This window comes from Montipora foliosa, chromosome 12, assembly GCF_036669935.1.
Source record: "Montipora foliosa isolate CH-2021 chromosome 12, ASM3666993v2, whole genome shotgun sequence".
In the NCBI taxonomy this organism is placed as follows: Eukaryota; Metazoa; Cnidaria; class Anthozoa; order Scleractinia; family Acroporidae; genus Montipora; species Montipora foliosa.
Window position 1 is genome coordinate 36,230,417 of NC_090880.1, and position 27,500 is coordinate 36,257,916.

The window sequence follows — 27,500 nt, forward strand, 5'->3', positions numbered from 1 at the left end:
AACGTCAGTTTGAAATTTGCGTTCTCCTAAAAACAAAAGAAACTTGTTTGATTTTAGCAACCTCGTTCCCGAACAAAGCCCCAGTAACGATTTTGTGACTTAAGCTAATTCTGGCCACAGATATCTATAAACTTCTCAAAAGAGAGAGAGATAGAAACAAAGATTTTCATGCTATTGTAACAAGCAGCAAACCTGCAGTTTCCCGTTTCCTTTTTGCCGTCTCCAGATGTACCCATAAATTCGAGTAATTAGATGCACGCGAATTTTTCAATATGCGTCACGAAGTGTCTCCTTGCTCTTTTCCCGAACTTCAACATCATTTGTGTCTCGGAATACAGACAATTAATGTCAAAAAGTGTCCCCACGTGCTGCTAATCAAGTAAGGATAAACTGCCGCACTTATCCTGACCAACAGATAACGCTTCTCTTGTCGCCAACTCGCACGTCTGATGGTGCATGCTCTGTTGACAATACCGACAGAGGAGTCCTGGATACTAGAACGAATCCGGATAAGTGTGGATGGACAAATAGTAATTCAATTTTTGAATACGTGAACATTTTTGAAGTTGCGGATTAAAAAAATATCCAGATACGTATGGCCGGGGCCTAAAAAAACAGAGTTTATGCGATACTAAATCTCTCTAATAACATGTACTTATATCTCATTAGTTTTAATTAAATATGAGCATGGACTTCGATTCCTTTCATTCAAGTTCTGGGCCCAAGTCAAATCTTGTCTTACCTTTATACAGCGGTTCCTCGCCGAGAGGGACTGGACGAATGCTTATCCAGATCGGGTTTCCATACCGCAGAGGTTTCAATATATATGTCCTCTCAAGGCCACGTTTAGCTGGTCCTAGGACTCCTTCTTCTTGGTTTTTACCCTGGGCATTCCCTTGAATGAGACAAATTTTATGCAAGTTAAGGATGCTGTGGGACCGAGTTTCAGTTGTGAACATACGCATTAGGTTTTGTGGAAGAATTTCTTTCAAGTTCGCATACTTAAGATAGAAACCACGGAGTCGAACTCCCACGTATCCTAATATGAGCTAATGATTTGTGAAAAGAAATGTAAATAACGTTAAATAATAAAAAAGGGGTTACTGTTTCTAGTTTTTATTATTTGAGTAAAAGAGGAGGTCACGAGTCTGCAAAGCCGAAAAACCGAGAAACTTACCGATAACAAACCAGTTTGGTGGAGGATCGGTGAAACCATCACAAAGTGAATGATCTAATGTCGCTTCCACTTGATAGTCCCCAGGCTCGGTGATCAGGAACACAACTTCATAGGTCCCATTCATATGATCAAAAACAGTCCCGGCAACAGAGGCCGGGCCCTTTAGCTGAACTCGCCAAGAGTCACCGCCGATTTTCTTTTCATTTCCAGTTTTAGTTACAGTTCTTATGCTCAATCTGCTAAATTCACCACAAGGACGAATATCCCACAGCGATATGTAGCTTCCGTCCGGGTCTGTGCGGAATTCATGCTCCCTTTCGCGCAGTTTACCTTCCCATGCCAGATGTCCTTTGCATGGTTTTAGCATTTGTTCCCAGTCTACGCGTAATCTCCTAATTCGGCACCACTGTTTCATGAATTCAATGGCTCTGATTTCGTCCAGAGAAGGTGATTGGATGAAACGATCAAGCGCAATCATTGCCAGTATCAATCCAGCAATGGCGCATATGCTCTTTCTTCTTGCCAGCTTATTTATCGTTCCCAGTTCCCATCGGGACATATTGTCACTTAACCTGAACTACATCGTTTTTCCTGGATTTAAAATGTTTGAGAGAAGTGAAGGAAATCGGCGAAGTAGTAACTGTAATGAACCAAGAACTACATTGTAACTTACTGTTCATTTTCAAATTCTCCTTTCCCTCAAAACAATAGTAAATTAGGGACCTATGAATCGGAGGACGAATAGGGGACGACTACGAGTACAAGTCTTCCGTACTGAACATGCGCATAAGGTTTGGAGCCGGCAGAAGCCGGCATTTTTCGAAGTGCGCGTGCTAAGAACGGACTCGTACTCGTTCCGTACTCGTGAGTACTCGTTGTCGTAATCGTAGTCTTCGTCGTCCTCCGATCTTAAGGTCGCTAATTGTCTTCCTTAAAAGACATTTAATTGAATTTAATCGCTAAGGACTTTAATACCCTGACAGATAAGTCAATCACCAATAAAATTCTTGACAAAAAACATCTTAAGCTTGAAAGTAGCAAGAAAAAATGCTAATTAAATATCGTTGTATAGCGGGAGAATTAAAAAATATCTACCACCTTTCATGAACAGGTAAGAACCTGTTGATGTTTTCAACGAGTTACCCACTTTGATGATTTTTGAAGAAACATTTAATAAAGAGCCGACAAAAAAATTCTATTCACCCAAACAGAAATAAATATATTTCAATCATGGAAAAAGCTATGTGATTTCTCTTCTAAGAAATCTGAAGTATATTTATGCCAAGAAATGCAGTTTAAAGACAAATAAGTTAAAATCGATTTATGTGTTAACAACTGAATTTTATAAAACAGGGCTGCAATTTGAAAATAGTAGATAACTAAGGAATCCAAATAGATGAGTGTCTTACCTTTTATGTAACACAATTTTTGCCCGAAATTCTCTGTCATTGTCTTTATAGCGCCTTGCAAAATATTTTGTCACTGGTAAAACTTGCCGTCTTGATTGGCTTTTACTTGTTAAAATCAAGTGCGCATGCGCAAAAAAAACTGGGTGATCTGTTAATTCAGGAGCCCATCCTGGAGCGTGCAACTTCCATACAGCGTCTGTGAAACGGCGTTTTCACAAGTAGGTTTATTTTTAGACTAGCCCTTCCCGCGAATTAGGTTGAAAAACAAAGTCAGTTACGGTTCGGTGACCCTATGACGTCAGCTTAATTTCTTGTAATTGGTCACCGGGCTCCTGTGGGAGTCTCATTAGCGGGAAATTCAATCTAAAAATAACCTTACTTGTGAAAACGCCGTTGCACAAGTATAGTTAAGTTGCACGCTCCAAGTGATGGGCTCCTGGTTATTTTATTTGGTCCACAAAATATCATGAAAGGAAATTTTTATATTCTTTATTGTGTATATGGTTTGCGTCCATTGTATTCTGTTATATATTTAGTTGTGTCTAATGATTCATTGTTTAGATAGTTTGGTGGGTCGTTCGTTTTAGTAAACTTCCGCTCGTCTCAAATATCCATCACGGTTTTACTTGCATATTAAGAATTAGTGTATTGACTGGAGTTCTAAAAGGGACTTGCGTTTCAAAGGCGAAGTAAGGCGAAGCGTAAAAGTGGCACTCCAGATGATTTGACGAGCCGCATAATCCTTCATTTGGCCTGGACGAGCTCTACTTCTAAGCGCAGCCTCGTCCCCCGGGCGCTTTTTCCCGGCTTTGGTCCCACCTCCAAAGCCAAGAAAAGCGCCCTGACGAGGGTTTTCTAAGCGCTTTCTCAGTAATCGCTGATAATGACAGAAGCAACTTTAGCAATTTGCGCAGAAAACGCTTCATCGATACTCAAACCCATGACCGCGCGGCACTTCGCTTTTTACAACTGAGCTATCAGGTCATACGGGAGAAGGTTAAATGTGAGTTCGTAACATATCCCACTAGCGCTGACAGTGCGATGCGAGGGAGATACATAAAACCAAATATGAAACAATAATGCGGCGGATATGAGCAACTGACTGCCTGTTGAAATTGCTGTTAATGTCTTGGATATTGAAACTAGTCCATCAAACTTGATTAAAAAGAGATGTCTAAAAACGATTTTGCACATTTGTAGATTGAGACTGGGAACTACCTGAAACATTTGCTTAGTTACTCGACCCATGTCATTTCCGGAGAAACATGCGCTAATCTGAGTGGCTGTTAAGTGCACAAAAAAGACATTATTTTATGCATAATTTTTGGACTACTGGCCTCAGTTGTTCAAAGTCCGGATAACTTTATCCGGTGGATAAGCCATTCTGTTAGTTTCAATCTCTGCAAAGATTTCAGTATTTGCCCTCGTAAATGTTGATTATGCGCACTCTAAGCACATCCTCTGAGTTAAAAGGTGTGTAAGAAAACCTTGCTCAACGCTTAACGTGAAGTCTATTTAATACTCTGGATAGTGAGTTAAGCTTGGTTTTCACCAGCGACGCAATTACAAGCACAAGAAGCATACGCAGACTCACTAGCTTGTTGTTCATTAGAGCCTTTTGTTAGAACAATAGACACTAATTAACAAATTAATGCGCCTGCGTATGTTGCTTGTGCTTATGCTTATGTCGCTAGTGAAAAACAGGTTTTATCCACCGGATAAAGTTATCCGGCCTTTAAGCAACTGGGGCCCGAGTTCGATTCCCAGACTCGGCGTCATTTGTGTACATCCGCCTCCTCCCCTGGAAAAAATCGGCGACGCTAATAATAATAATAATAATAATAATGATAATAACAACGTAATGGTGACGCTAATCGTGTTCCAACCTTCTGATTGGTTGTTATGTTGATGTCATGACGAAATCGCTTTCTCCCCAATTTTTCCCAGGGGAGAAGGCGGATGTACACAGGTTAATGCGGGTTGAGTTTGTTGGTTCTCCACTCTGCACAGGGAAGTTTTCTTCCCGGGTACTCTGGTTTTCCCCTCTCCTTAAAAACCAACATTTGACTTGATTTGCGTTAATTGTTAGTTTCAGTTTACAATGTCCCCATGCAATTAGTGCTCCAACGCTAGAACGACTAGACATTAATAAAGTTCCTTTTCTTTTTTTCCGTCGTGTTGCGAGGACAATCCGCTAAACCCTAGGGGTAGCTAAAAGGAAAGAACTCTAGTGGTTCTAGCGCTGGGGCGCTAATTGGGGACACTGTGACCTGAAATCAACAAATCAACGCAAATCAAATGTTGGTTTTTGAGGAGGGGAAAACCGGAGTATCCGGAGAAACACCTCTCGGTGCAGAGTAGAGAAACTCAACCCACATATGACGCTGAGTCTGGAAATTGAACGCAGGCCACATTGGTGGGAGGCGAGTGCTCTCACCACTGCGCCATCCCTGCACCCCGGAGTTGATGATCAGAGTTGTCAGCCGAAATATTTCACAACACAATAAATGAATTGATTCAAGACTTTAATACCCTGCAACAGTGTGTCCAATATGCTTAACTAAGGAACCCCAAAGTGAACAATTTCTTTAGCCATTAGTAATTTCTTACTAATGATCGACTCAGGGGCACACAATTTTAAGCGGATCCACAAAATAAATGTGCTGAACTGAAACGTTTTTGAAGTTCTTGAGACAGGCAGGAGTAGACTCGGGCTTCATTGATCTCTGCGAAAATTGAAAAAAATATCATTAGAATGATTTTTTCTTTCTTCTTGGCCTTCTCGCGGTAAGAACATTCTCTTCAAATGATAGGACATTTGCATGATGACGCCATTTGACTACAAGGACCAGAATCCTTTAGGTTTTGCTTGTCTCATTCTAATTAGAGCTATTGTTATTTCTATCCCGCTGGGAATACAACATTTAAATAAGAAAAGAAAAACAAACTGAAATGTGGTAGTTGCCTATTGCTTATGTACGGTGGACCGGACCGTCTGATCCCAGGAGCCCTCCTGGCTTCTCAGCCCCCATCCTCCGCGCAGCCGCAATGAGCCTGAGCGAGAACAAAGAGAAGCGTCTCCGCATAATTTCAGTTGGCTTCAGTCTTATCCTTTTGCGACTTTTTCAACTCTTTCAGTGAACAACAAGAGTGGACCAGGTACTCGAGAATGAAACAGGTGTGAAATGTGCTTGAAATTAGTTATAATTTTTTGGTGGATAACTATAAAGAAACAAGTAATTTGTAAAACGCACAAGAAGAGCGTGGAAAGCGCCTTTTCTAAAATCAAAGATGGAGATTTTTGTCTCGTTATTTGTCGTTGATATTTTCGTTACTTAGCCTGCTTGAACCACGGGATGCTGATGTAAGCTGAAGGAAATATTCATCTGAACTGCCGTCATTCTCGTCACCAGAGCCTCGGATCTTATGTCTGCGCATGACCCGAGGCTTTGGGAACATGAATGCACCAATCAGAGACGCTTTTCATTGTTCTTCACAAAAACCAACGAGAAGACACAAAAATTTGGTTTTATCAACGGAGTTGATAATGTAAATTGGCCACCGTACAGAGATTCTAAAAGCTGAGAAGACAGTTTGTTTCAGGGTTCCTCAGAGCTCCTCTCTTCCTTAGTCATGCGCAAAAGAGAAGAGCTCTCGGATCGAGATTGAACTGCCGTTCGAAAGGCAGACGAAAGCACCGACTCAAATGGAGTCTCTTGGTTTGCGAAACGTTTTCGGTTGCAGTTGACAAGCGTAAGAACTCGTTCGATGCTTCCTCGGTTGAAGTTGAACCCGAAATGACGCAAGCTTCGTCCATCATGTTAAAACACTACTTCTACGTACTGCAGTGATCGTTTGCGTAAATTACATTTCCCGCGTTTGCGTTCTCCACGTATACGTTGCTGCATTTGAAATTTCTTTTACATCTATTAACATCAGTTTGTGTTATGCAAGTGCACCAGACTTTAAGCTCCCATAAGATATCGAATGGGGTTTGTTGTACTTACCTGAAAAATAGAAGGGTGTGGCTTCTCCCATTCATCGCTGAGGACTTCAAAAGGACCTCCCCAGCCAAAACCAATCAAGGACTTGGATTCCGGACTGAACAGCAGGAAAAATGGTAAGGCCTTGTTACAATCAAAATCAATCGAGATGTTGAAGTGATAGTGAAGACCTGAACCATCAATGAGATTATTTTGATCATTAGATTGTGGAAATGCAACGCTTTTCGTTTATCCCTATTTGACTCTGTATTCTTATTTTCAACTTCATATCTGTGATGTTTTGTTTACTTTACTTTCTTGCCAGCTTACAAACTGTTATCTTTGAAAAACAGAATTCCCCAGAGCCTAGCCACTGGGTATATGAACGAAGCTTCAAAGGTCTGCAGCTAATTTCGTTAATAACGCATTCGAAGCTTTCGGAATTTCGACTCCGACGATCTCCTTAGCGTTTGACTATTTTTTCGTTTTTTTTTTTTGTCACCGTGAGTTTTTCTCTCTTACGAATTTACAAACTTCATTGTTCTAGCATTAGCTTGTGCGCGTTTTGTAAAAAGATAAACGAAACATCTCTATGTATTTTATCGTCTTTTAGACATCTTCTGAACGGCTCGCTTTTACCTATTATAAATCTTCTGTTACAATTACCCTAGCATTACGACGTAAAAATTTCATGAAAACAATTACTAGCATCAACAGACTTGTACCCATTGCTTTTATGCAAGTCCCCTCTACCCAGGGTGTGTCCGTCATCTGATCTTTGTTCAGCGGTATTACCATAACCCTTTTGCTAAACCGGAAGTCAGCCATCTGAATCCACAGTCGGTCTCCAATTGGTGGTTTCATCTGGATCCGCTGTTTGCATTTCGGTCTACAATTGCAGATTTCCTCTGGGTCTCTGAAGTAGGCAGTAACAGCCATCCATCCGTCATCAGTAGGAAGCCATGGTGGCTCATTGTAGCTGGTTGGATAATTAACACTTCGTTTAATCTGAGACAGAAAGGACGGTGATAGAAAAGATTGTTTCACGTCCCTTTGAATGATTTAAGTGTTAAAAATTTGAAGAGTTATCTCTTTAGGATCTATGGAATGAAAGGGACCCAACGAATCACGCAGAACGAAATGGACCTTTTAGAGCCACAGTACGAGTTGAACAAATAGGACCGAGAACCTTCCTGCCAAACTGATCAGGACGTAAAACTTGTTACGATTAAAATTGATCGCTGAAGTGTTTTCTTACCGTTGCCTGAATTCCCGCCAAGCTCCCATCACAGTCAAAGATCAGCTTTGTAGCATTGTCGTCTATTCGGGAGAACCGATTTCCGAAAAAGAAGTTTGCTTTTCCTGCGTTAACACAAAGATATCTAGATTAAAATACGCACTGGTAACAAAGACAGGATCATCTGCTTTTTCTATAAGGCGTAGACAGATCATCCACTGACAATGTTAAATTCTAGGCCGCAGTACGAACGGCCAAACGTTTTTAAATCGATGTTCGAAGCTAAAAATATCCCTGCCCGCAATAACGTTAACCCCAATGTGAGTATTCTGTGTGGATATTCCACGCTCAGAGATTACATTCCAGCCATATGATTGGCTGTTGCCTGATCCCCTCGGGATCTGTACAGCGTGGGAGAACGTGGGAGTCGCTCTAAAAATAACTTGAGACATATTACCTTTGGAAAAGATCATGTATGGGAGATGGCCGCTCTTCCCCCTTAATTTTATCTTGAGTATAGTAAATAGATAGCTTTAGATTCTAGGACGAGAACGACTACGAGTACGAGATTTTCTCATCGAACAACAGTGAGCACGCGCAAACCAGCCTCATTTTGGCGGGAAAAACGTGATACCGTCGTCATTTTAGTACAAGGTTTGCAACACGGTAGTAGTTTTGGCATTTTTCGATCAGCAAAAAGTCTCAGTTACTAGCAATAACAATAACTGAGCAACCTATAATGCTAATAAAGAGTAAGATTAATAGACCGGTATAAATCAGTATTTTCGCTGAAAAAGGGCAGTCAAATCTCGTATTCGTTCTCGTCCTCGTCCTAGAATCTAAAGCTCTCTAATAACAGATGACTGTAAAGCCTATTGACATGGTGAGGGCAAATACATGCGGTTAGAGGAAGCAACCCCAAAAGATGTTTGCGAGAGCACTTAGGAATTTTCTTACATTCTAGCAGTGAAGATGAAAAAAAGACTCTTTCTCGATGTGGAAATTCTCATTAAAGGTCACAGGAACAAAAAGAAGTGCGCAATATCTTTAAGGAATTCTCCCGTTTTTATTAAACATGTTTGTGGACTGAATAAGCATAAGTTTCGAATCCTTTCAGAATATGAAAGAGTTTGCTATGCGCCAAAAAGCTGCATGTTCCTGTGGATGATCAAGGCCACGACAAAAGGCAGCCCAAGTAACTGTGCTTGCCTACTGATTGCTTGGGTACTTGTACCTGAGCAGTAAGAATCCTGTTTCCAACCGGATCCAGGTTGTATGGCTTGTTGACTGGTCAGCGGGTAACGGGTGAACTTGAGGAACTTAACTACAGAAAATGTCGTATATAGAAAAAGCAGAAATTACCAGTTAAACACAATTAACAGTGTTGAAAATATCCAAACTGGAAAAATGCAATTAGGTGGGTATTAAAAGAGCAGACAAAGCCACTTGAAAGCGGAGAATCGGACCCAGATCACTTAGCCCCGCGGTCCATTCGTCGTCTCGTCTGACAACCCTTTTGTTTGAAAGCTTTTAATTCGGCAATGCACTCCCAAGTAAAGTTAAAACTGAAAAATGCCACTGACCTCTCAACTGGTTCCAGGAAGTTCCTAAAAGAAAACAATAAACGTAAATGACGTTCTTTTCGTGCAAACACTTTGAGCATCTTTTGGCGCATACTTTTAATTTTCCTAAAAACATAAATTATATGCTTATGTATACCATAAGTTTGGCCTCAAGAGTTTAATTCTAAGTCTTTCTTTCCTGTTTTAATTAACGTTGGTGTTTTTATCTACTTATATGCTTTATTTTGCAAGCCCGATTAGAATTCAGTGTTTCCTGGAGCAATCACCACCCTCCGCAACAAGAGATTTATTTAAAAGGAAAAATATTGAAATTACCTTCTGTACAGCAAAAAACTGCAGACAACAAAAACATTGACCTCAACAACTTCTCCATTTCAGAAATTGATGCAGCTCAGACAATCGTTAAAGGTGAAATTAAAAAAACGTGTACCAACTAACTTCGTCTCGCCATTAAGCAACAGAAATTGCAACAACACCAAACTGGGACCAACAAACAGACAGCTTTGATTTAATAAGACATTGTTTGGTCTCAGCCACGAATCCCTCTTTTAACCGTTTTAATATTGTTTTGTTGTCTTGTAGATTACACAAATACGTTACTATAATTGATGTCCTGCTTTAAAAGTAATTAAGGTTGGGAAATATAACAGAAACTGTTTTATTTGACTCCTTCTAAGACTGCTAACACTATAATGAAACGGACATGGTTTGACCATCGTTCTGAGTATGTTTCAAACATTTTAAATGTAGCTAGTTTTATTGGTCACAGCTTGATTTCAAAGAAGTTCATTTCACGTCAGTGTATAATTTAGCGGCCTTTTTTGTCCTTCTCCTCAAAGAACTCAGTGATATCCAAGATGGTTGCTACTAGATACAGTATTTACTCCGAAAAAATTTTAGACAGACAAAAAAAAAGCAATTTGTAATGGGAATTCTAATTTCTAACAGGAAATAACAAATGTAAAAAAGCAAAACTGTTAACATAGAAACAGTAATTAAATCATATACGAAACCAAGAGATTGATGAAAGTAAATTCTCATTAAAATTTCAGTTCTTAAGGCAAACTAACTCGATTGAACAGTGAACTTTGAACGAACTCCGCGATAAAGTAAAAAATGCCCATTTTAATTTTGAAATAGTCTGGCAAAGCGCATATGATTTTTTCAACGATTTTTCCTGTTCGGGCAATATCATATCTCTTTTGAATAATGTTAATTGTCCGAGAGGTTCGGGACACTGGAACTAGCCTATGCACCAGTCTTACCCGTTCCAACAAAGATGCGGCCATTTTGGATCCGCATGTGCAAAGGTGTCAAGATGGATGAAGGTCATGAAGATGTAGCTTGAAATTCGGAAAGATTGCAGCTACGTCTGGGCGTATTTCAGGCTTGAAATGGCACCAACCATTCAGGACGGTCAAAAGAATCGGGATCAAGAAAGAAGGTACAAATGATTATCGAGCTCGTTATACCTGCGTCGACGTCGAAGTCGTGTATGCGCATGGTCGACTCTTTTGATCACCAAATCAAAGACGAGCCTCTTATGCTAATTCATTTCTACATTGCTCTTTCAGGCAGAGCTCACTCCGTTCAACTGTCAGGTATAAAGCATTCAAATACTTTGCGTGGAAGAACTGTTTTGTGTGAGATCCTCAACACTGCCTGGAACAGTATTAATTTGGCAATCGATCACTGTAACTTTCAGTCAAATAAACAAGTAAAAATAAGTAAAAGAGATGTAGTTAATAGTAAACCTCTAGATAGTTGCAATTCAATGTCAGTTTTGACAGAGGGGGGAATGATCAAACAAGGGGCACTTTCCATTCAGGCAGGGGAATTCACTTGGAAGTGAAATGGAACGGTCTGTTTCGGTTTGGACAAACCGCAATGTTTGGGATCACCATTAAAGGTGACCAACTGTGACCATTCAGTTGGTTGAGCATTGGGCTGCCACGCGAGAGGTCGTGAGTTCGACTCCGGCCGGACCAACACTCAGGGTCTTAAAAGAACTGAGGAAAAAGTGCTGCCTTTGTAATTACACCCGTAAATGGTTAAGACTTTCAAGTCTTCTCGGATAAGGACTATAAACTGTAGGCCCTGTCTCACAACCCTTCGATGTTCACAACCCAGTGGGACGTAAAAGAACCCACACACTGTTCGTAAATAGTAGGGCATGGAGCTCCTGGTGTTGTGGTCAGGCCTAATTTCATTCATTCATGTGCTGGGTGAGATCGCTAATGGACTGATAGCGGCTGCCGGTGGCGCCTATATATGCTGATGTCTGATCTCACCCATAGATGCCTTGCTTGTAAAACACATTTGAATATGTCAATAGAAAATGCGCTATATAAATTCATTACCATTACTATTAACATTACAAAAATGACCTTTCTACTTGAGCAGGTTTTTGTTCCGGTTGTCTCATGCTTGCAACAAGCTCACCCTATGACTAATTATGCAAAATGTATGCAAGTATGCATTGGCTTGGGTCTGGTTTGTGTGATCAATTAGACGCATTCTTGAGCAGGAAATTTCCAGAATTTCAAAACTAGAATGTTTGTTGAATGGAAAATTCTCCAGGGGTATGGTATTTAAGGCTACTAGAGTTCCCTCACCCTTTTTCAAAGCTTGTTTTCAGGATATCAAGTGCCATTGCCTCGCTGATCAGAGTTAAGTCCAAATTGAAAAAAGTACAAAAACTTTCACTGAAATTAAAGGGGCACTGTACTGTCATGTCAAATTTACTGTTTTAGTGGGTAAAAATCTACCTCATATGTATAACGTTCCTGTCAAGTCACTGAGATGATATGAAATATAATATGGCACAAAGAGCTATTTGTTTTTAACTTTTGGTGACTTTCAAGAAGACGTGTCCAATTTTCAAGTTTCAATCCATTTCCATCCCCTGCATCCTTGGCTGTGAACAACAAAGAATAGCTTCAGAGCACTTCAATGGCCATTGGCAACAAAACTACATTATGTTTTGGTCTTCATTGATGCAAAGATGTCTTTTATTGTTTTGAATTTTGACTAAAATAGCATGACACTGCCATTGAACCAGCTCTGCTGCATTTATATAATTACATTGCTTCAATTAATCAGTCAATCAACCAACCACAATCTTTATTTACTTGCCTGCGAAGGCTTTATGGTGCTAATTGCTGACACATTCAAGCCACACCACAACACTGGGAACTCTGCGCCCTGCTCCTCTTGCATACTGTGTGCAATCTTTAATGTTGTACGGAGTTCATGAACAATGTTTGTGATGTGGGGCCTATGGTTTATAGTCCTTATCAGAGAAGACTTGAAAGTTTAACTTTTTGCATTACAAAGGCCGTACTTTCTCCTCAGTTATTTAAAGGCCGTGAGTGTTGGTCCAACCAGAGTCGAACTCATGACCTCCTGCATACTAGTCTGATGCTCAACAAACTGTTCCAAATAATAATAATAATAATAATAATAATAATAATAATAATAATAATAATAAACTCGTATTTTACCAGGGTACGTAACCTTGGGAACTAAAAATAAAAGTAAAATAATGTAAATAACAAATAAAAAAACATGTAACTGAAAATTGGAGTACTTTATAAAGATTATTGAATAAGTAGATAATTACAGGAATACTTAAACACTCTTAAAAAATAAGTCCTTGAGCTTTGATTTAAAAATTACAGTCAAGCAAATCTCCTGATGACAGGCTATTAAAACCTAGGGCTCCAGAATAAAAACAGCCTTTCTTTGCAGATTTGTGTGTACTTTGGGAAGTAAAAGATCTAAATTATTGCACCTTGTTGAATGGATACACAATGTGGTTGTGTGATGACATACATGTAATAAAATTATCTCTAACGATCTGGAGCAATATTATGTACACACTTAGTAGTAACATACCCTGCAAACAGTTGGTTTCTCCTACACTTCCCAAGAGAGAAACCACTGTGAGCAACCGTTAGTTTCTTGGAGTGAGCCACCGTCTAGCGCCAAGGATGAATTAATTAAATTTGAACCGGTAAAATAAGTTAGCAAAGTTGTTTTGGTGCTTGCGCATGCATTCAGCTACATAACTGTTGCATTTAGGTGAGCCTGCTGTGTAGGGATTTCCTTCGAAATAAGACGAAGTGATGTCAAATACATCACGTGGGGTGTGACGTAGTTCGCACATGCTCGATGGAAAATCAAACAGTTGCTCACAGTGGTTTCTCTCTCGGGAAGCGTAGGAGAAACCAACTGTTCGCAGGGTTATAGTAACATTGTGCATCATAGAACATGACTTTAGGGGATCCCAGTCTAATTGAATAATAGAGTAGAGCGGTTTTCGAATGAGTGTCGTAAAACCAAAACCAAAGTAATTACTTTGGCCAATCAAAAAGGACGAAGACAATCCAGTAGACCAATCAAAACTCGAAGTAATTAAACGTAGCCGACACAAAGCGCGGGAAAAATGTGCACGCGCGAGTCACGATTGGTTTTGGTTTCACTTCTGATTGGTTGAAAAAGTGGCGCGAGAACTTTGAACCAATCACTGAGTAAAGTAATGCAAAACCAAAGTAATTATCTAATTACTTTCGACACTCAATTGAAAACCACTCTAAAGCATTTGTGATTAATGTGTCGTTATTTTTATTATTTGTTGCAGCAAAGCTGATTTTGTATCCAGGGTCAAATACAACAACAATCTTCCAGACATTCCTTTTGATGCCAAGTTCATTGCCTATCCATTCGAATCTAACAGGTTAGTGACACTTTCATGTATATGTGGAACAAAGTGCTGTGCTGTCTCTGTTGTTCACTTTGGAGGCTGGAGTGTGGTAGAACTTCAATTTACGAAACCCATGTACAGCAAGTCCTCTGTAAATTGCAAACAAAATTTATGATCCTACATGCATGTGTACTTGCTGTAATTATTTTAAATGAGTGGCAAAAAACCTTTCAAGATACAATGAAAAAAATTTAACAATCCTTTTGCACTTCCGTAATTTAATTGAGGTTCCATGGTACAACCAAGTGTTAATCTCATTTTTGGTATAAGAATGAAAATTCTTTTAAAGTTTTGAGGCATTGTTTGTGAAGCATTTTTGGCCAAATAACATATTTTTACCTCACAACAGATTTGTGGAGTACAAGGCAACTTCATTGGAGAAAAACTACAGACATGAAATGTTGACAGAGGTTGATTTGGGAGTCAATATTGATCTTATTGACCCTGATACCTATGCTCTTGATCCTAATGGTAAGACATGCTAAACATCAACTGGGTACATGTATTGTTTAGCAGTGATTTACAGTCATTTAGACAACAACATTGTAGAGTACAGTGTTCTTTAAGTGTGGAACATGCATCATAATTTTTATCCCAGAATTTTGAGTCCTTAAAAAACGCACAGACACATGCCTAGAAGTTCACAGAATGTTTGAAGGGTTTCGATAAGGTTTCATTCAGGAGTTCATTTGTATGAATGTGGTTGTTCATGTGAAAGTAGAAAATTATTGGACTGTCAAATAACATTGCATGATTCCACATTATTACAACAAAACAACTCTGTTTTTAGTGCAATAAAGTACACTTACAGTACAATGTAATTTTTTTTAAGGTCTCTCTAAGTAATGTAAAATTGATGGCTAAAGCAATAATGCTTATTATTGACATTGAATGTCTCATATTGCAAGGAATTCTTGGGGTCTGAGGCAAAAATCTTCTACTTCAGAATAAGTACACCCGTACTTAGCTTCATCGAGGGATTGTTATTGTCTTGTCATAATAGACTTGCAATGAATTGTTTGTTATAAATTTTAAAGTACATGTAAATCGGCGTCAAAATTGTTGAGACACTCTTATCCTTTAGAGTCGATTGCAAGCTCAGCGGCGCAAATGGCCCCCTCCCCCGCACCCCCGGGACAATGTTGTGTTTTTCTGTTTTCTACGAGCCTTGTCGACAGCGGTACAACATTGATTAGGGTGGGGGAGGGAGGGGTATCCCCGAAACGTACTTTCTGGACAAGTTTTCTTTGCAAACAATGAATGTGTCGTTGCCAGTGTGCTCTGTTAGCAACTGTCTCAACTAATTTTGTCGCCGATTGTCTGTTTCAGAAAACTTCCTTTATACCCTTTATACGGGCACCTATAGTCCAGTCTGTCCGTCAATATGACCACATGAGTGAAAGACTTTTTACAGGTCTAAAAAATTGCGGATAGTTTATTATTCTCGTTTTCGAGTGTGAAAAATGCGTTGTCCTGTGCGAAGCGAAGATTGTGACGTAAGCGAAAGGACCTGTTCACTTTTGCCTTCTTTAATACGCTATTTGTGAGTAGCGTTAAAGCATGGATTTGTTAAAGGGTTATGCCTCTAACTCCAATTCATCAGAAGAAGCCGATTTTGTTGGTTGAAGTGGTGTCGCAGATGAACGCGAAACAGAGATGGTGGCTGTTACAGCCGGGGAACACATTTACTTTCCACGCTCAAATTGCTATGTCGGTGCAAAAAGACTTTCCACCTTGTCGCAGATGCTTTGCAGAGCTGGTTTTGCTGGGAAATGGATGTTTTTGGGAGTAAAGAAACAATATTTTCTCATTTACCACAAGTAACCACGAGTAACCACGAGTAACCACAAGATTATTATAAAAAGATAATGTAATTATTCTACTTGTTAATTATGGTTACTCGTGGTTACTCGTGGCCACTCCTCCGCAGAGTTCCTAAAATCAGAGTACGGCATTGTTTGCTGCTCTTTTTTTGTCCCAGGAGTTATAAACTGTCTTTGCTATTTATATTTCCCCCTTTTTTATGGGTCATATCCCTTGTAACAAGTTGAAATGGAATTATGTATGGTGAATTTCAAAAGGGAATGCTAAACGTCACGCAATGTTCCGAAAGTATCACTTTATTTCAAGGTATGTCAAATCCAAAACACTGCACAAATCGTCTTGAAATTGTCATTATTTAGTACGATGTCCTTTCTCTCAATAATAAGCGTTTGTGGCGTGAACTTAACTTCGCTGCGCGTTCGACATCCACATTTTGGCCGTTGTAATTGACGTTCTCGGTAGTGATTACTTGCGTTAAAATTTCTCTTTTTTTAGAATGCGGTATATCGAAGCCCGTGAGATATCACTTCCCCTGACAATATCATTCACTTTCCGCCCTTCTCAAATAGATGGCAAGCGTATACATGCCCTTATGGCAAGCGTATACATGCCCTTACCTCGTTAGAAATGTTCTGTGTGAAAACTATGTTCGACACTGAAATGTCTGCAATCATACCAGTCACTGCTACATCACCGTAATAAAGAAAAAGGTGATTTAATATATGTTCTGATTCCTATATGACATGAAAACGCATAAACGCTATTGAAATGTGTATATTTCATATATTAATGCAAAAAACGCTTATCAGAAGTCGTCATTACACTTCATACAAAGTTTTTTCATACAGACAATCGGCGTCAAAATTGTTGAGACACTCTTATCCTTTAGAGTCGATTGCAAGCTCAGCGGCGCAAATGGCCCCCTCCCCCGCACCCCCGGGACAATGTTGTGTTTTTCTGTTTTCTACGAGCCTTGTCGACAGCGGTACAACATTGATTAGGGTGGGGGAGGGAGGGGTATCCCCGAAACGTACTTTCTGGACAAGTTTTCTTTGCAAACAATGAATGTGTCGTTGCCAGTGTGCTCTGTTAGCAACTGTCTCAACTAATTTTGTCGCCGATTGTATGCTCTTGATCCTAATGGTAAGACATGCTAAACATCAACTGGGTACATGTATTGTTTAGCAGTGATTTACAGTCATTTAGACAACAACATTGTAGAGTACAGTGTTCTTTAAGTGTGGAACATGCATCATAATTTTTATTCCAGAATTTTGAGTCCTTAAAAAACGCACAGACACATGCCTAGAAGTTCACAGAATGTTTGAAGGGTTTCGATAAGGTTTCATTCAGGAGTTCATTTGTATGAATGTGGTTGTTCATGTGAAAGTAGAAAATTATTGGACTGTCAAATAACATTGCATGATTCCACATTATTACAACAAAACAACTCTGTTTTTAGTGCAATAAAGTACACTTACAGTACAATGTAATTTTTTTTAAGGTCTCTCTAAGTAATGTAAAATTGATGGCTAAAGCAATAATGCTTATTATTGACATTAAATGTCTCATATTGCAAGGAATTCTTGGGGTCTGAGGCAAAAATCTTCTACTTCAGAATAAGTACACCCGTACTTAGCTTCATCGAGGGATTGTTATTGTCTTGTCATAATAGACTTGCAATGAATTGTTTGTTATAAATTTTAAAGTACATGTAAAGAACTTATTTAAGAAACTTGTTGGTTATTCACACTGTGTCATTATATCGTTATCATTATCACATCAAACTGCTCTGTTGTCATTGATTTGTAGTCTCCCTTGACCCTGATGATGAGAAGCTTTTGGAAGAAGAACCTGTCAATTTGCCTGACAAAAAAAGGTTGGGTTTTTTTTTTTTGCTACATAATTATGAACCCACTTACAGTTACAACATTACAATATGTTCTTGTAGTTCATGAACATTGATTGTTCTTTTTCAATAACCTTTGAAACAACAGTTACATGTAAAAATATGGCTTCCATAACAATACAATGTACATGTACATGTATGCCTTTCAGATTTATTATACATTATGCTATGCTTACCCAATTTAAGAGTATAGTCCACCTTACTTCATCCAGTATTTGCTTACTGGCATTAATTTATTTTAATCTAAAATATCATTCAACACTTTTTCTAATCATCTCTGTAAATTTTTGTTGTGCAGAACAGCCCATCACAACAAGAATGTTTCATGGCTCAGACGAACAGAGTATATTTCGACGGAATATAACAGAAGTCGCACAAGCAACGAAATGGCGGAAACCAAGTAAGCTAATCTACATGTACATTGTAATGAGATAGGTCTTTCTCTGGGCCTTCAAGTTTTCCATGTCGACTACCATACACTGTACAGGGTAACAAAATATGTTGGAAGTCTACTGACAGAGGGGTACAATGACCTTACAAGAAAACGTGATAACTTGTACTTGCAAATAAGAAGTGTCACAGGCTTGAAATACAAAAAAATTATTAATGAGCAAAAGGCTGTGAAACTTTACTGATTTATTTCTTTGTTATTGTCAGAGTTGGCTTCAATGTTAGAAAGAAATTTCAAGGAACAGACATTTACAAGGTTTATCACATCCTTTTTTAACTTTTTCAAATCTTTGATTTTGTATTTAAAGCAAATTCATGATACTCATCAATAATATTATTATTCTGACTCGTGTGATTTTGTTTTGACTACATAGGATCGTGAAAGTCAGATTGCTGCCATTGAAAGCACCTTTGACGCAGCTCAGAGACCTGTAAGTGACTCCCTGCAGTGTTTAAAATTCTAAGAACCATCTTATAGTTCCAAAGGTACTTGATAATTATCCTGTGCTGAGCTCCAGTGAGGTTTCCATGATCTTGGGCCTTCCTGCCCCCTTCTCTTCTTGTCAAGGCTGCTACATGTACAGTACCAATAGTAATGCACGACCATGCTTGAAACAAGCCATAACATCTTTGAAGCAAATTGTGCATGTCACTTAGCACTGTATTTTGGAATCTCTGAAGAATTTTGTAGCAGCATCAGGCTGGGTTTAAGTACCCAATAAGACACCAAGAAAAGTTTGGATTCTGACTGGATACATTTTTGGAGTTTGTTCCACAAATACATGTGTATTGATCCAAAAGATCTTTCATAGGAAGATTAGTACCAAGCATTTTACAAGCACCATACACAATTCAAGAGAAACAGCCATAAGTTCACTTCATTACTAATACAGTCTGTAGTAAGCGTTGTTAGGAGCTCAATTTTGCTGCTGACAGTTGGCAGAAACATGATTTTTCCCACACCTTTTTCCTGGCTTGAAAAAGTTAATTTCAATCCTGTTACCATCGTCTTTATAGTAATTCCCAGTAATAATTACATGAAAAGAGTTGTTTAAAATTTTCTATCATTCTTGCTGTTTTAGATTCTTCGTCATCCAACAAAGCCAAATGTTACGCCCATGGAAATTTTACCTGTGTTTCCAGACTTTATGGTAATTAAACTATTGTTTTTCAGTGGAGGAGGTTTGACCAAATTTTGCAATTAAATTGTCTCAAGCAATATGTCATCTACAGACACACATATTTTGCATCTCAATGGATTTGTTTAAATGTACATTTACATGTATATCCTCTTAATATTAAATGTTGCTGTCATGTTAGAATTCATATATAATTTGCTAGTTCACTTTATCTCTCATTTAAAAGTTCATCTTATAACAATATTTTTGTGATGTGAATTAGTAATTTTTTAGTGTACTTTGAGGGAAAATGAAATCCCAAACGAAGACTTTGCACTCAGTCTTACTTGAAACAAGAGGCTGTCGTTGTTGAGCAAGAATTAAAATTAATGACTCTAAAAAAAATTTTGCCTCACCATCCATTTAATTATTTTGGTTTTTAGATGTGGGCACACCCTTGTGCTCATGTTATATTTGACACTGACCCCACCCCAAGGGGAAGGAGTGGTCCCGCCGAGGAGGCAGAAATGTCACAAGCAATGATCAGGTGTGTCATACATTTGAAAGTACTTTTTCTTGGCATCATCTGTTGTGTCAGCTGACTTAATTATGAAGATTTAGTTATGTTCTTGTTTGTTGAAATCCTTTTTTCTTGATGGTTACATGTATCTCCTTTTTAGCAAACAAAGTTGTCAATGCAATGGCAGCATTTTCTTTCCAAATTTTTTAAGAACGTAGCAGGGTTGGTCTGGTCAAAGTTTTAACCCATGATCTTAAGGCACCAAAATCCAGTGTTCATCTAACTGAGCTAGTTTTGTGGCGGCAAGCTAAATGGTGTCAATGCTATTGTTTCCCCTTTTCTCACCAAACTTCACTTCTGCAAACTTACATGTAACAGTGAAGTTTGAACTATTGAACATCTTTTTTGTCTGTGTAGAGGTATGGTCGATGCCAGTGGAGACCAGTTTGTAGCATATTTTCTTCCAACATCAAGCACTACCGGAAAGAGAAAAAGAGACCAGGACTCTGAAATGGATTATACAGAAGAGGAAGAGTAAGTTTTGTTAAGTCATACCACATTAATTTTGTCCTGCAAGAAATAATTATGATAACAATCATGGAGGAAAGCTTTTTTTCCAAAAAAATTATTACTGAATTTAAAATTGTACATATAATATAAAATACAAAAGAAAGCACTTACATGTACTTGTGAAGGTTATGCAGTCAGGTCTTCCGTCGTACAGGTGTAAAGTGGATTTCTGAATTTGTCATTTTGCCTCAGGTATGAATACAAAATGGCACGTGAATACAACTGGAATGTCAAGAACAAAGCAAGTAAAGGCTATGAGGTAGGATGAGTAATGTTGCTGAAAACCAACACTTGCTGCTTTTTCTGTTGATTTCAACCAGGATTTCTTCAATAGCAAAATGTGAAAGTTTGACTCAACACTGATTTATTGTAATTGACAGAATCAAGATATTCATTTACATCATTGACAGGTTTTGGAGTTCAGTGAGAATCTGGGCGGTGGCATTAATAACAGTTGACCAAAAGTTCTGTTCTGTTTCCTAGGAAAACTACTTTTTTGTTTTCCGAGAAGGAGAAGGGGTGTTTTATAACGAGTTGGTAACAAGGTAAGGAGCATTTCACAGTATACACGGTCCAACATAAATCAGACATAGTCATATGCCTTGCGTATGTTGTATGTGTTCAGAATATTATTATTATTATTATTATTATTATTATTATTATTATTATTATTATTGATGGTTTTTGTTGGTATTTGCCAAAGAAATTTCCCATTTCTGACCTCGAACTATTTTTACTTAGGGTGCTTTCCTTTTGTCAGAACTGGCTGGATAGACCTGTCAGTTTACAAAAAAAAATGTAACCATTTGAAGGGACACTTGCATGATAATTCTTCCCATACTTCTGGGGAAGTGTATACAATGTATCTTGCTCGAAGTGTGTTAATTTGAAGTCGTTGTAGACTTTGTCCTTCCAAATGCCCAGCCGCGCTGGTGAGTTCTGTCAAATGGAAAGCATCCTTAGTTTGATTATCTTGTAGTAGCCTAAGACAGTATCAATCAAATTCACTTGTTTCCAGATTGCAACCAATGAGATGCAAGCTTAGTTTTGATAAATATGACTGTGTGTTAGAGTGGTTTTCAATTTAGTTTTGAAAATAATTAGCATATTGCATTGGTTTTGCATTACTTCACTCAGTGATTGGTTCAAAGTTCTCGCGCCACTTTTTCAACCAATCAGAACTGAAAGCAAAGTGCCCATTTTGCCGCGCTTTGTGTCGGCTATGTGTAATTACTTTGAGTTTTGATTGGTTCACCGGATTGCCTCTGTCCTTTTTGATTGGCCAAAGTAATTACCGGTAGTTTGGTTTTGGTTTTATGACACTCAATTGAAACTCGCTCCATCATCATCATCATTCTTTTTACATTTTGCGGTTTGGGTTTGCATGACAGATCATGATAAAAGTATTAATTATTTCCAACTCCCTGAAAGATATTAAATTGTACCAGAAACCCATAAGGGTTGAAACATCTAACGGCCGCTTGTGCGCTGGGAAGCAAGCTGCTGAATATTCCAATTTGCTAAGTATCATATTTGGAACAACAAGAACGAGGGGTTTCCAAATATGGTACTTAGCACTGAAACGTTCAACCAATCAGTTCACACTGAATATTCGGAAGCTCTGAACGCGCGTTACACGTTTCAACCCTTATGGGTTTCTGATTGTACATGTATTAACCTTGCAGGGTTCATTTGAGCAAGAGGCGTGCTCGTGGAGGTGCCGGGGTGCAGTCAGCTGTCTCGCAGTTAGTTGTCAAACACAGGGAGTTGAATGACAATGAAAGAAAAGCACAGGTTAGAATCCCATGATCAAAATATAATTAATACTGAATAGATGAAGTGTTGGGTTTGTGCCATCTTATGTCACAAACTTCTTAGCAATGCATTTTACAGACTAAAAAGCCAGAATACCAAGCATTTTGTGAGATTATTATGTAGAACTGCTTACATGTAGCTCAGGCATGCAAGAGACAATGTAGTGCCTCTTAACCCATTGAATCTATCTGAGAATTTGTTCAAGACTTGAAAGTGGGTTCCTTACAAAGGCCACGGTGGAAATCAAATCCATGACCTCAGGATTGGCTCAGTCGGTAGAGCAAGAGCAAACTGTTTTTTTTTTTTTATTTCCTTTCTTAGCGAATGCGAATGAATCAACTGGATACGGCTCCAGCTGAGGAAGAGGAAGAAGGATTTGAAGATGAGGAAGGTGAAGAGGAAGAGGAGGAGGAAGTTGGCGGAGCAGGAGATGCTGGGGATGCCGAAAATGGAGAAGATACTGGCAAAGAAGACGAGGAAGAAGAAGGTGGAAACCAAGAAGATGGTGAGGAGGAGGAAGAAGAAGAAGAGGAAGAGGAGGAGGATGACAATGAAGTGAAAGATCAAGGACAAGATAGTAACGATGAAAAAGATGAGAAGGAAAGCAGCGCAGAAGAGGCGTCAAGTCCCGAGGAGTCTGCTAGTGATGATGATGAGGAAGAGGAAGATGAAGAAGAGGAGGGCTGAATAACAGTAGTAGATGTGATGTGTGGGCAGTTTCTAGCCAAAAGAAAAAAGACTTTCATGAGAGGCTTACATTTTGTGCACTTCATCATGCACAACTTTGTACATAATATTACATGTATGTAAAACATAACACATGGCAACAATGTTATGTTATACCCATTAATTTTATTTAGCTGAAGTAGCTTTTCATAGATTTGTAACAGTAGCATACATGTACATGTATTTGCATCTAAAATTACCCAAGCAAACATGAAGATTTATCATAATGGCTGTTACTCTTTGTGGTTTTTAAAGTTATTTTCATGTAACAAATTCATATTTGTGAAAAAATAACAAGAATTTATTACTTGAATTTGCATTTCTAAAACATCTGTAAGTAAATCCTCATGCATTCACAATGAGCAAATAATAAATTACATATGTGTATGCTCCTTTTGTTGCAAGGGTGAGAGTTAAAATGATGAATTTTTCTGTTATAACATTGGGGGGAGGGGGGTGGGAAATTTGCTTTCTTATGATCTTCTGATTACTACAGTTTCATTTCATATCATTAATTAAGAATGTGCCAGTCAAAACGTCCTAGCAGTGCACAGGACATTGGTTGGAATTTAATGGCCTAAACCCCCACAGCGTAGCAGAAGAGCATCAAAACTTGTGGGTTTGTCACAGTTCTGCTATCCCCAGTCCTCTTACCCCACCAGATGTGAAAATTCCAAGTATAAAGGACAGGGAAGGAAATTCGGTATGGAAACAGGCTTGAAATTTCTGGACCTAGTCTGAGTAGTCATTTACATGAGACCAGTATGAGAATTTCTCATCTCCGTCCAGCAACCGAGACTAAGTCAGGTCGTTCTGAGTTCCTGTAAATGCATAAAAGATGTATGGAGGTTGATATGAACTCATGCCGGTCTGAGTTTGACCTGGTCTCATGTAAATACCGGTACCCCTTAACATGTCACTCTAGTATCAAGGAACTACGTTGTTTGAAAATTAATTCCACAAAGTCAATTTTTCAGTGTGATGTCTAAGATCCCTGCACATCTAACTCAGAGGCAAATTTCTTGAACAAGTGAACAACACCCTGATCCAATGCATGCCAAAATTTGTCAGCACAAAAATGAAGCCAGTTGAATGAAAAAGGCCAAAGTTTTTATTTCTCCTTTCCACCTAGCCACCCACACAGTCGTTTCTTCAGGAGACGTATTTCACCTAAAAGCGACTGCGTGGGAGGCTACCTTCTGCTGAAGGTTGCAAAAGTACAAAGTTACAACCATGTGACATTTCAGCACTCCATGAATCGTAGATAGCTCAAGGCTGTTTTCACACTAAACAATACTCGTTCTCACTGTGTCTATAGACATGACTGCTTTGTAACAATTTGTCAAGTGACTCTTCCAGTTGAAGTAATGTTATGAAATGAAACTTGTGGGATGAGTGAAGGACATCGATGATGGCCCATTTGGACACTGGAGTGCCTGATGGTACTATAAAAAAATTCAAATACAGTAGGCTTATTGGAAAGATACATCACTAAACAAATGCAGGTAGATCCAGTGGAAGGTAAAGGTCAAGCTATTTTATCTAAAATTTGTAGTTCTGTAAGATCAAGACGAAAATGGTTATGCAGGGGCTGCGGAGAGGGAGGGGCTAAGGGGGCCACAGCCCCTCCCCCCCACTTTTTTCGTATGGTGTTATTTTCTCCTAAACCTTTCCCCCCTACCCTCACTTCTCTGTGATCCATTCCAAAACCTAGCCCCCCCTCCCTCCACTTTCAAATGTGCTCAACGGCCTCTGTCAATGCCACAACAATGACACTGGTTTTAAGAAGAAAAGTACTTTTCTGCACATGCAGCACATACTTTCAGATTGGTTGCAGACTGAGTATTCTCCTAAACAAAATTTCTTTTTTTGATGACAACATGAACTCCTGTTTTTCATCTTTACTTCAACACCATTCACAGTAATCCACTCATACGACCACCAAAGTTCATCACGACGTATTTTTTTTCTCCCCTTCAGATAAAAAATTCTTAAATTGAGATTGGTATTTGAAAAAAAAGTTACAAAGAGGAGAGGGGCACATCTAGGTTAACTAATATTGTGCCCCAGTTAGCTTGATTACTATTACAATAGTGAAAAGTTTTTTTATAATCATTATTAGTACATGTGCACACTAAAACAGTGGATAGTGTTGAACACATGTGCTGATTGGCTACTTAAATTCTGGATGTCCTTTGTTATTCACCTCAGAGCAATTTGTGGGGAATTTGTGCCTGAAAATGTTGAAATCTTTGCAGGAAAAAATGAGTTCAAATCATCTTAAGTTTTTTGTTCTATATGATCTCACTGTTTTAGTATATATACTAAAACAACTATTCACCTCAGTGTCAGTGGCTAGTTGAATACCGGTAGTTGTTTTAGTATATACTAAAACAGTGAGATAATATACAGCACCAAAAATTAATTTGGATGTTTTCTTCACTTGTCACGGATGCAAATCGGGACGCCCTTTTTTCCCGAGTTGCTTGGAGGTAAATAGCACAGGATATTCGGAGTTTAACGAGCCAATCAGTGCCCGCGTTCAACACTATCCACTGTTTTAGTATATACTAATGGTGGATATTTATCTTGCAACTTCACCGTTCAGTAAATATCCACCACTAGCCACCTCCACTTCGGTGAATAGCTGCTAAATTTCATGAAGTGACCTACATTTTCTGAAACTTTTGCCTCTGAACAAGACTGCACTGATGAGTAAAAATATAGGAGGGAGAGGGTAAAACTCCCTCATTGCAGAGGCTGCTAAATTGCACCCACCCCTCCCCTCCCCACCTGCTATCAGTGCCCTGTTTACTTGTAATATACAATAACATTAGATAAAAAGATTGGAGAAAAGTTGACAAACAAATTATTCTCAGTGAAGTTGAACCTTCCGACAAAAAGCCACTTTTCTTGAGAAAATGAGATCCTATTAATTTTAAGAACCTTATTAAGTAATACCAGTACTATCATTAATACCCATCTTCACTGCAGACACCATTTAAATATTGACAACATTACTAGGTGTGGTTTTTACTTTCAATTACCTGAAATCTTCTCCATTGTTTTCAAGACAGCTGGCCCCAAGTTGAGTTCATGACTGATGACCTGACACAAAAATATGGGTGAAACAATTTTCTCTTCAGTCTTAAAGTCAGAAGATAAAAGTGATCCTCTGACACTTACCAGGACAATTTAAGCAATAATAATTTGTCATATTATAGACATTCAAACCCAGGATCTCTATGATGCCTGTACAATGCCAGTTAAATGCAAGGATCACTTCTACTTTCCGCGGCCGTCTATAACCTGGGCCCGGTTGTTCAAAAGCTGATTAATGCTAATCCCAGATTGAAAATTAACCAAACAGTTTATTTCTCTGCTGCCAAATGCTGTTAATTAAATGCTGATAATCAGCAAAACTTTACGTAATTTAGAAGAAGTCAAATTATCTTGAAAAACAAAATATATTAAGCAAAAGAAACTTTCACCAAAATGTTGAAAACATGAAACAAAAGTTTACGCTAATCCTAGCAGCTTAAGGTAATCGGCTTTCGAACAACCCGGCCCTGCACTTCAAACTAAATATGAGAATTAAACAGATGTTCAGATGGTTTTTTTTAGTAAGCACTTGAATGAGATTCATTTCAGGTTTACACACTTGGCTGCACTAAGGACAAAATATGGATATTTTCACTTGTCAATTGACAATAATTATTATCCCTCTTAGCAAAGTTTGTGCAGGTGTAAGTTGAACCCAATTGTTGATGAGAAAAATAACAAGATCAATGTTACAAAATTTTTTTTAATGATCTCCAGAATGTAATGAAGTCAATACATGAATTTCCTTGACTTTCAAAGGGTCAGACACATGAATTTAAATGCCTTGATCCATATTGCATAGTTTCCAGCACTGCAGTAACTGGCCTCCACTGATGAGTAAAGCCATCTAGCATGAGAAAGAGTAAAATCCATCCTGTCGTCATTGACACTGGGGTTTCTTTTAAATTAAATTACAGCTTACCAAAAGAACATTATAGAAGCTCTAATGCGAACCAAAAAAATAATTTTTGGACAATTAAACATTTAGTGGACCTGATAGAGATCTGTTGTAGAGTCCTTGAAGTACACAAGTCCTTCTCTCTCAAGATCTTTAATGACTTGACGAATAACTTTTTTGGCTTCATATGGGCCATCCAACTTTTTTCCTTGAAGCTAAAAAAAAATCATAATCAAAAGAGAAAAATATTGAAAAATGTGAAGCTGAAGATACCCGTATTTAATCTACCTACACGAAAAGGGTTTCTCAGGTTAACAATAACATTATTGTTTAAAAATTCCAAGGAACTGCATAACATCACCTTACCTCTTCAGTGGGCCTTTTCCTGACAGCATCTGTTGCCAGCTGTAAAAT

The 27,500-nt window shown here is 38.6% G+C and overlaps 4 protein-coding genes across 12 annotated transcripts in view; 1 reads left to right on the plus strand and 3 right to left on the minus strand.

The window, feature by feature from the left end:
* The window catches only part of LOC137979199 (uncharacterized), a 7,811-nt gene extending 5,125 nt beyond the window's left edge, over positions 1 to 2,686 (minus strand). For 2 of the 3 annotated variants that reach the window (XM_068826404.1, XM_068826402.1), the window contains exons 1-3: positions 2,587 to 2,685; positions 1,178 to 1,768; positions 743 to 895 (exon numbers count right to left, since the gene is read on the minus strand). In XM_068826404.1, the coding sequence (XP_068682505.1) occupies positions 743 to 895; positions 1,178 to 1,736 (712 nt within the window). In that variant the 5' untranslated portion in view covers positions 1,737 to 1,768; positions 2,587 to 2,685. Of the gene's footprint in view, positions 1 to 742; positions 896 to 1,177; positions 1,818 to 2,586 lie in introns of all 3 variants that reach the window. The other variant, XM_068826403.1, reaches the window with a different exon arrangement.
* Positions 2,687 to 5,100: 2,414 nt separating this feature from the next.
* Positions 5,101 to 9,895, minus strand: LOC137979434 (uncharacterized). Its single transcript, XM_068826690.1, has 7 exons — positions 9,705 to 9,895; positions 9,390 to 9,413; positions 9,041 to 9,130; positions 7,828 to 7,931; positions 7,295 to 7,577; positions 6,594 to 6,760; positions 5,101 to 5,312 (listed from the first exon to the last, which is right to left on the minus strand). The coding sequence occupies exons 1-7, from the start codon at positions 9,760 to 9,762 to the stop codon at positions 5,208 to 5,210; spliced, it is 831 nt and encodes a 276-aa protein (XP_068682791.1). The 5' UTR covers positions 9,763 to 9,895; the 3' UTR covers positions 5,101 to 5,207.
* Positions 9,896 to 10,653: 758 nt separating this feature from the next.
* LOC137978407 (RNA polymerase II-associated factor 1 homolog) lies at positions 10,654 to 23,478 on the plus strand. 2 transcript variants are annotated; one of them, XM_068825309.1, is made up of 15 exons: positions 10,654 to 10,833; positions 10,964 to 10,990; positions 14,032 to 14,127; positions 14,504 to 14,625; positions 17,791 to 17,857; positions 18,186 to 18,287; positions 18,545 to 18,593; positions 18,712 to 18,768; positions 19,420 to 19,488; positions 19,899 to 20,002; positions 20,393 to 20,509; positions 20,738 to 20,804; positions 21,029 to 21,090; positions 22,231 to 22,339; positions 22,682 to 23,478. In XM_068825309.1, exons 1-15 carry the CDS (start codon positions 10,784 to 10,786, stop codon positions 23,045 to 23,047), a joined length of 1,464 nt encoding a protein of 487 aa, XP_068681410.1. In that variant the 5' UTR covers positions 10,654 to 10,783; the 3' UTR covers positions 23,048 to 23,478. The 2 variants fall into 2 exon arrangements, with proteins under 2 accessions (XP_068681410.1, XP_068681411.1); XM_068825310.1 differs by lacking the exons at positions 10,654 to 10,833; positions 10,964 to 10,990 and having other exon boundaries at positions 17,791 to 17,856; positions 18,184 to 18,287.
* Positions 23,479 to 24,174: 696 nt separating this feature from the next.
* The window catches only part of LOC137978408 (CST complex subunit STN1-like), an 11,126-nt gene continuing 7,800 nt past the window's right edge, over positions 24,175 to 27,500 (minus strand). For all 6 annotated transcript variants that reach the window (XM_068825315.1, XM_068825316.1, XM_068825313.1 and 3 more), the window contains exons 5-8: positions 27,453 to 27,500; positions 27,182 to 27,301; positions 26,134 to 26,194; positions 24,175 to 24,531 (exon numbers count right to left, since the gene is read on the minus strand). The exon at positions 27,453 to 27,500 is cut by the window's right edge and continues 221 nt beyond it. In XM_068825315.1, the coding sequence (XP_068681416.1) occupies positions 24,368 to 24,531; positions 26,134 to 26,194; positions 27,182 to 27,301; positions 27,453 to 27,500 (393 nt within the window). In that variant the 3' untranslated portion in view covers positions 24,175 to 24,367. The remainder of the gene's footprint in view (positions 24,532 to 26,133; positions 26,195 to 27,181; positions 27,302 to 27,452) is intronic.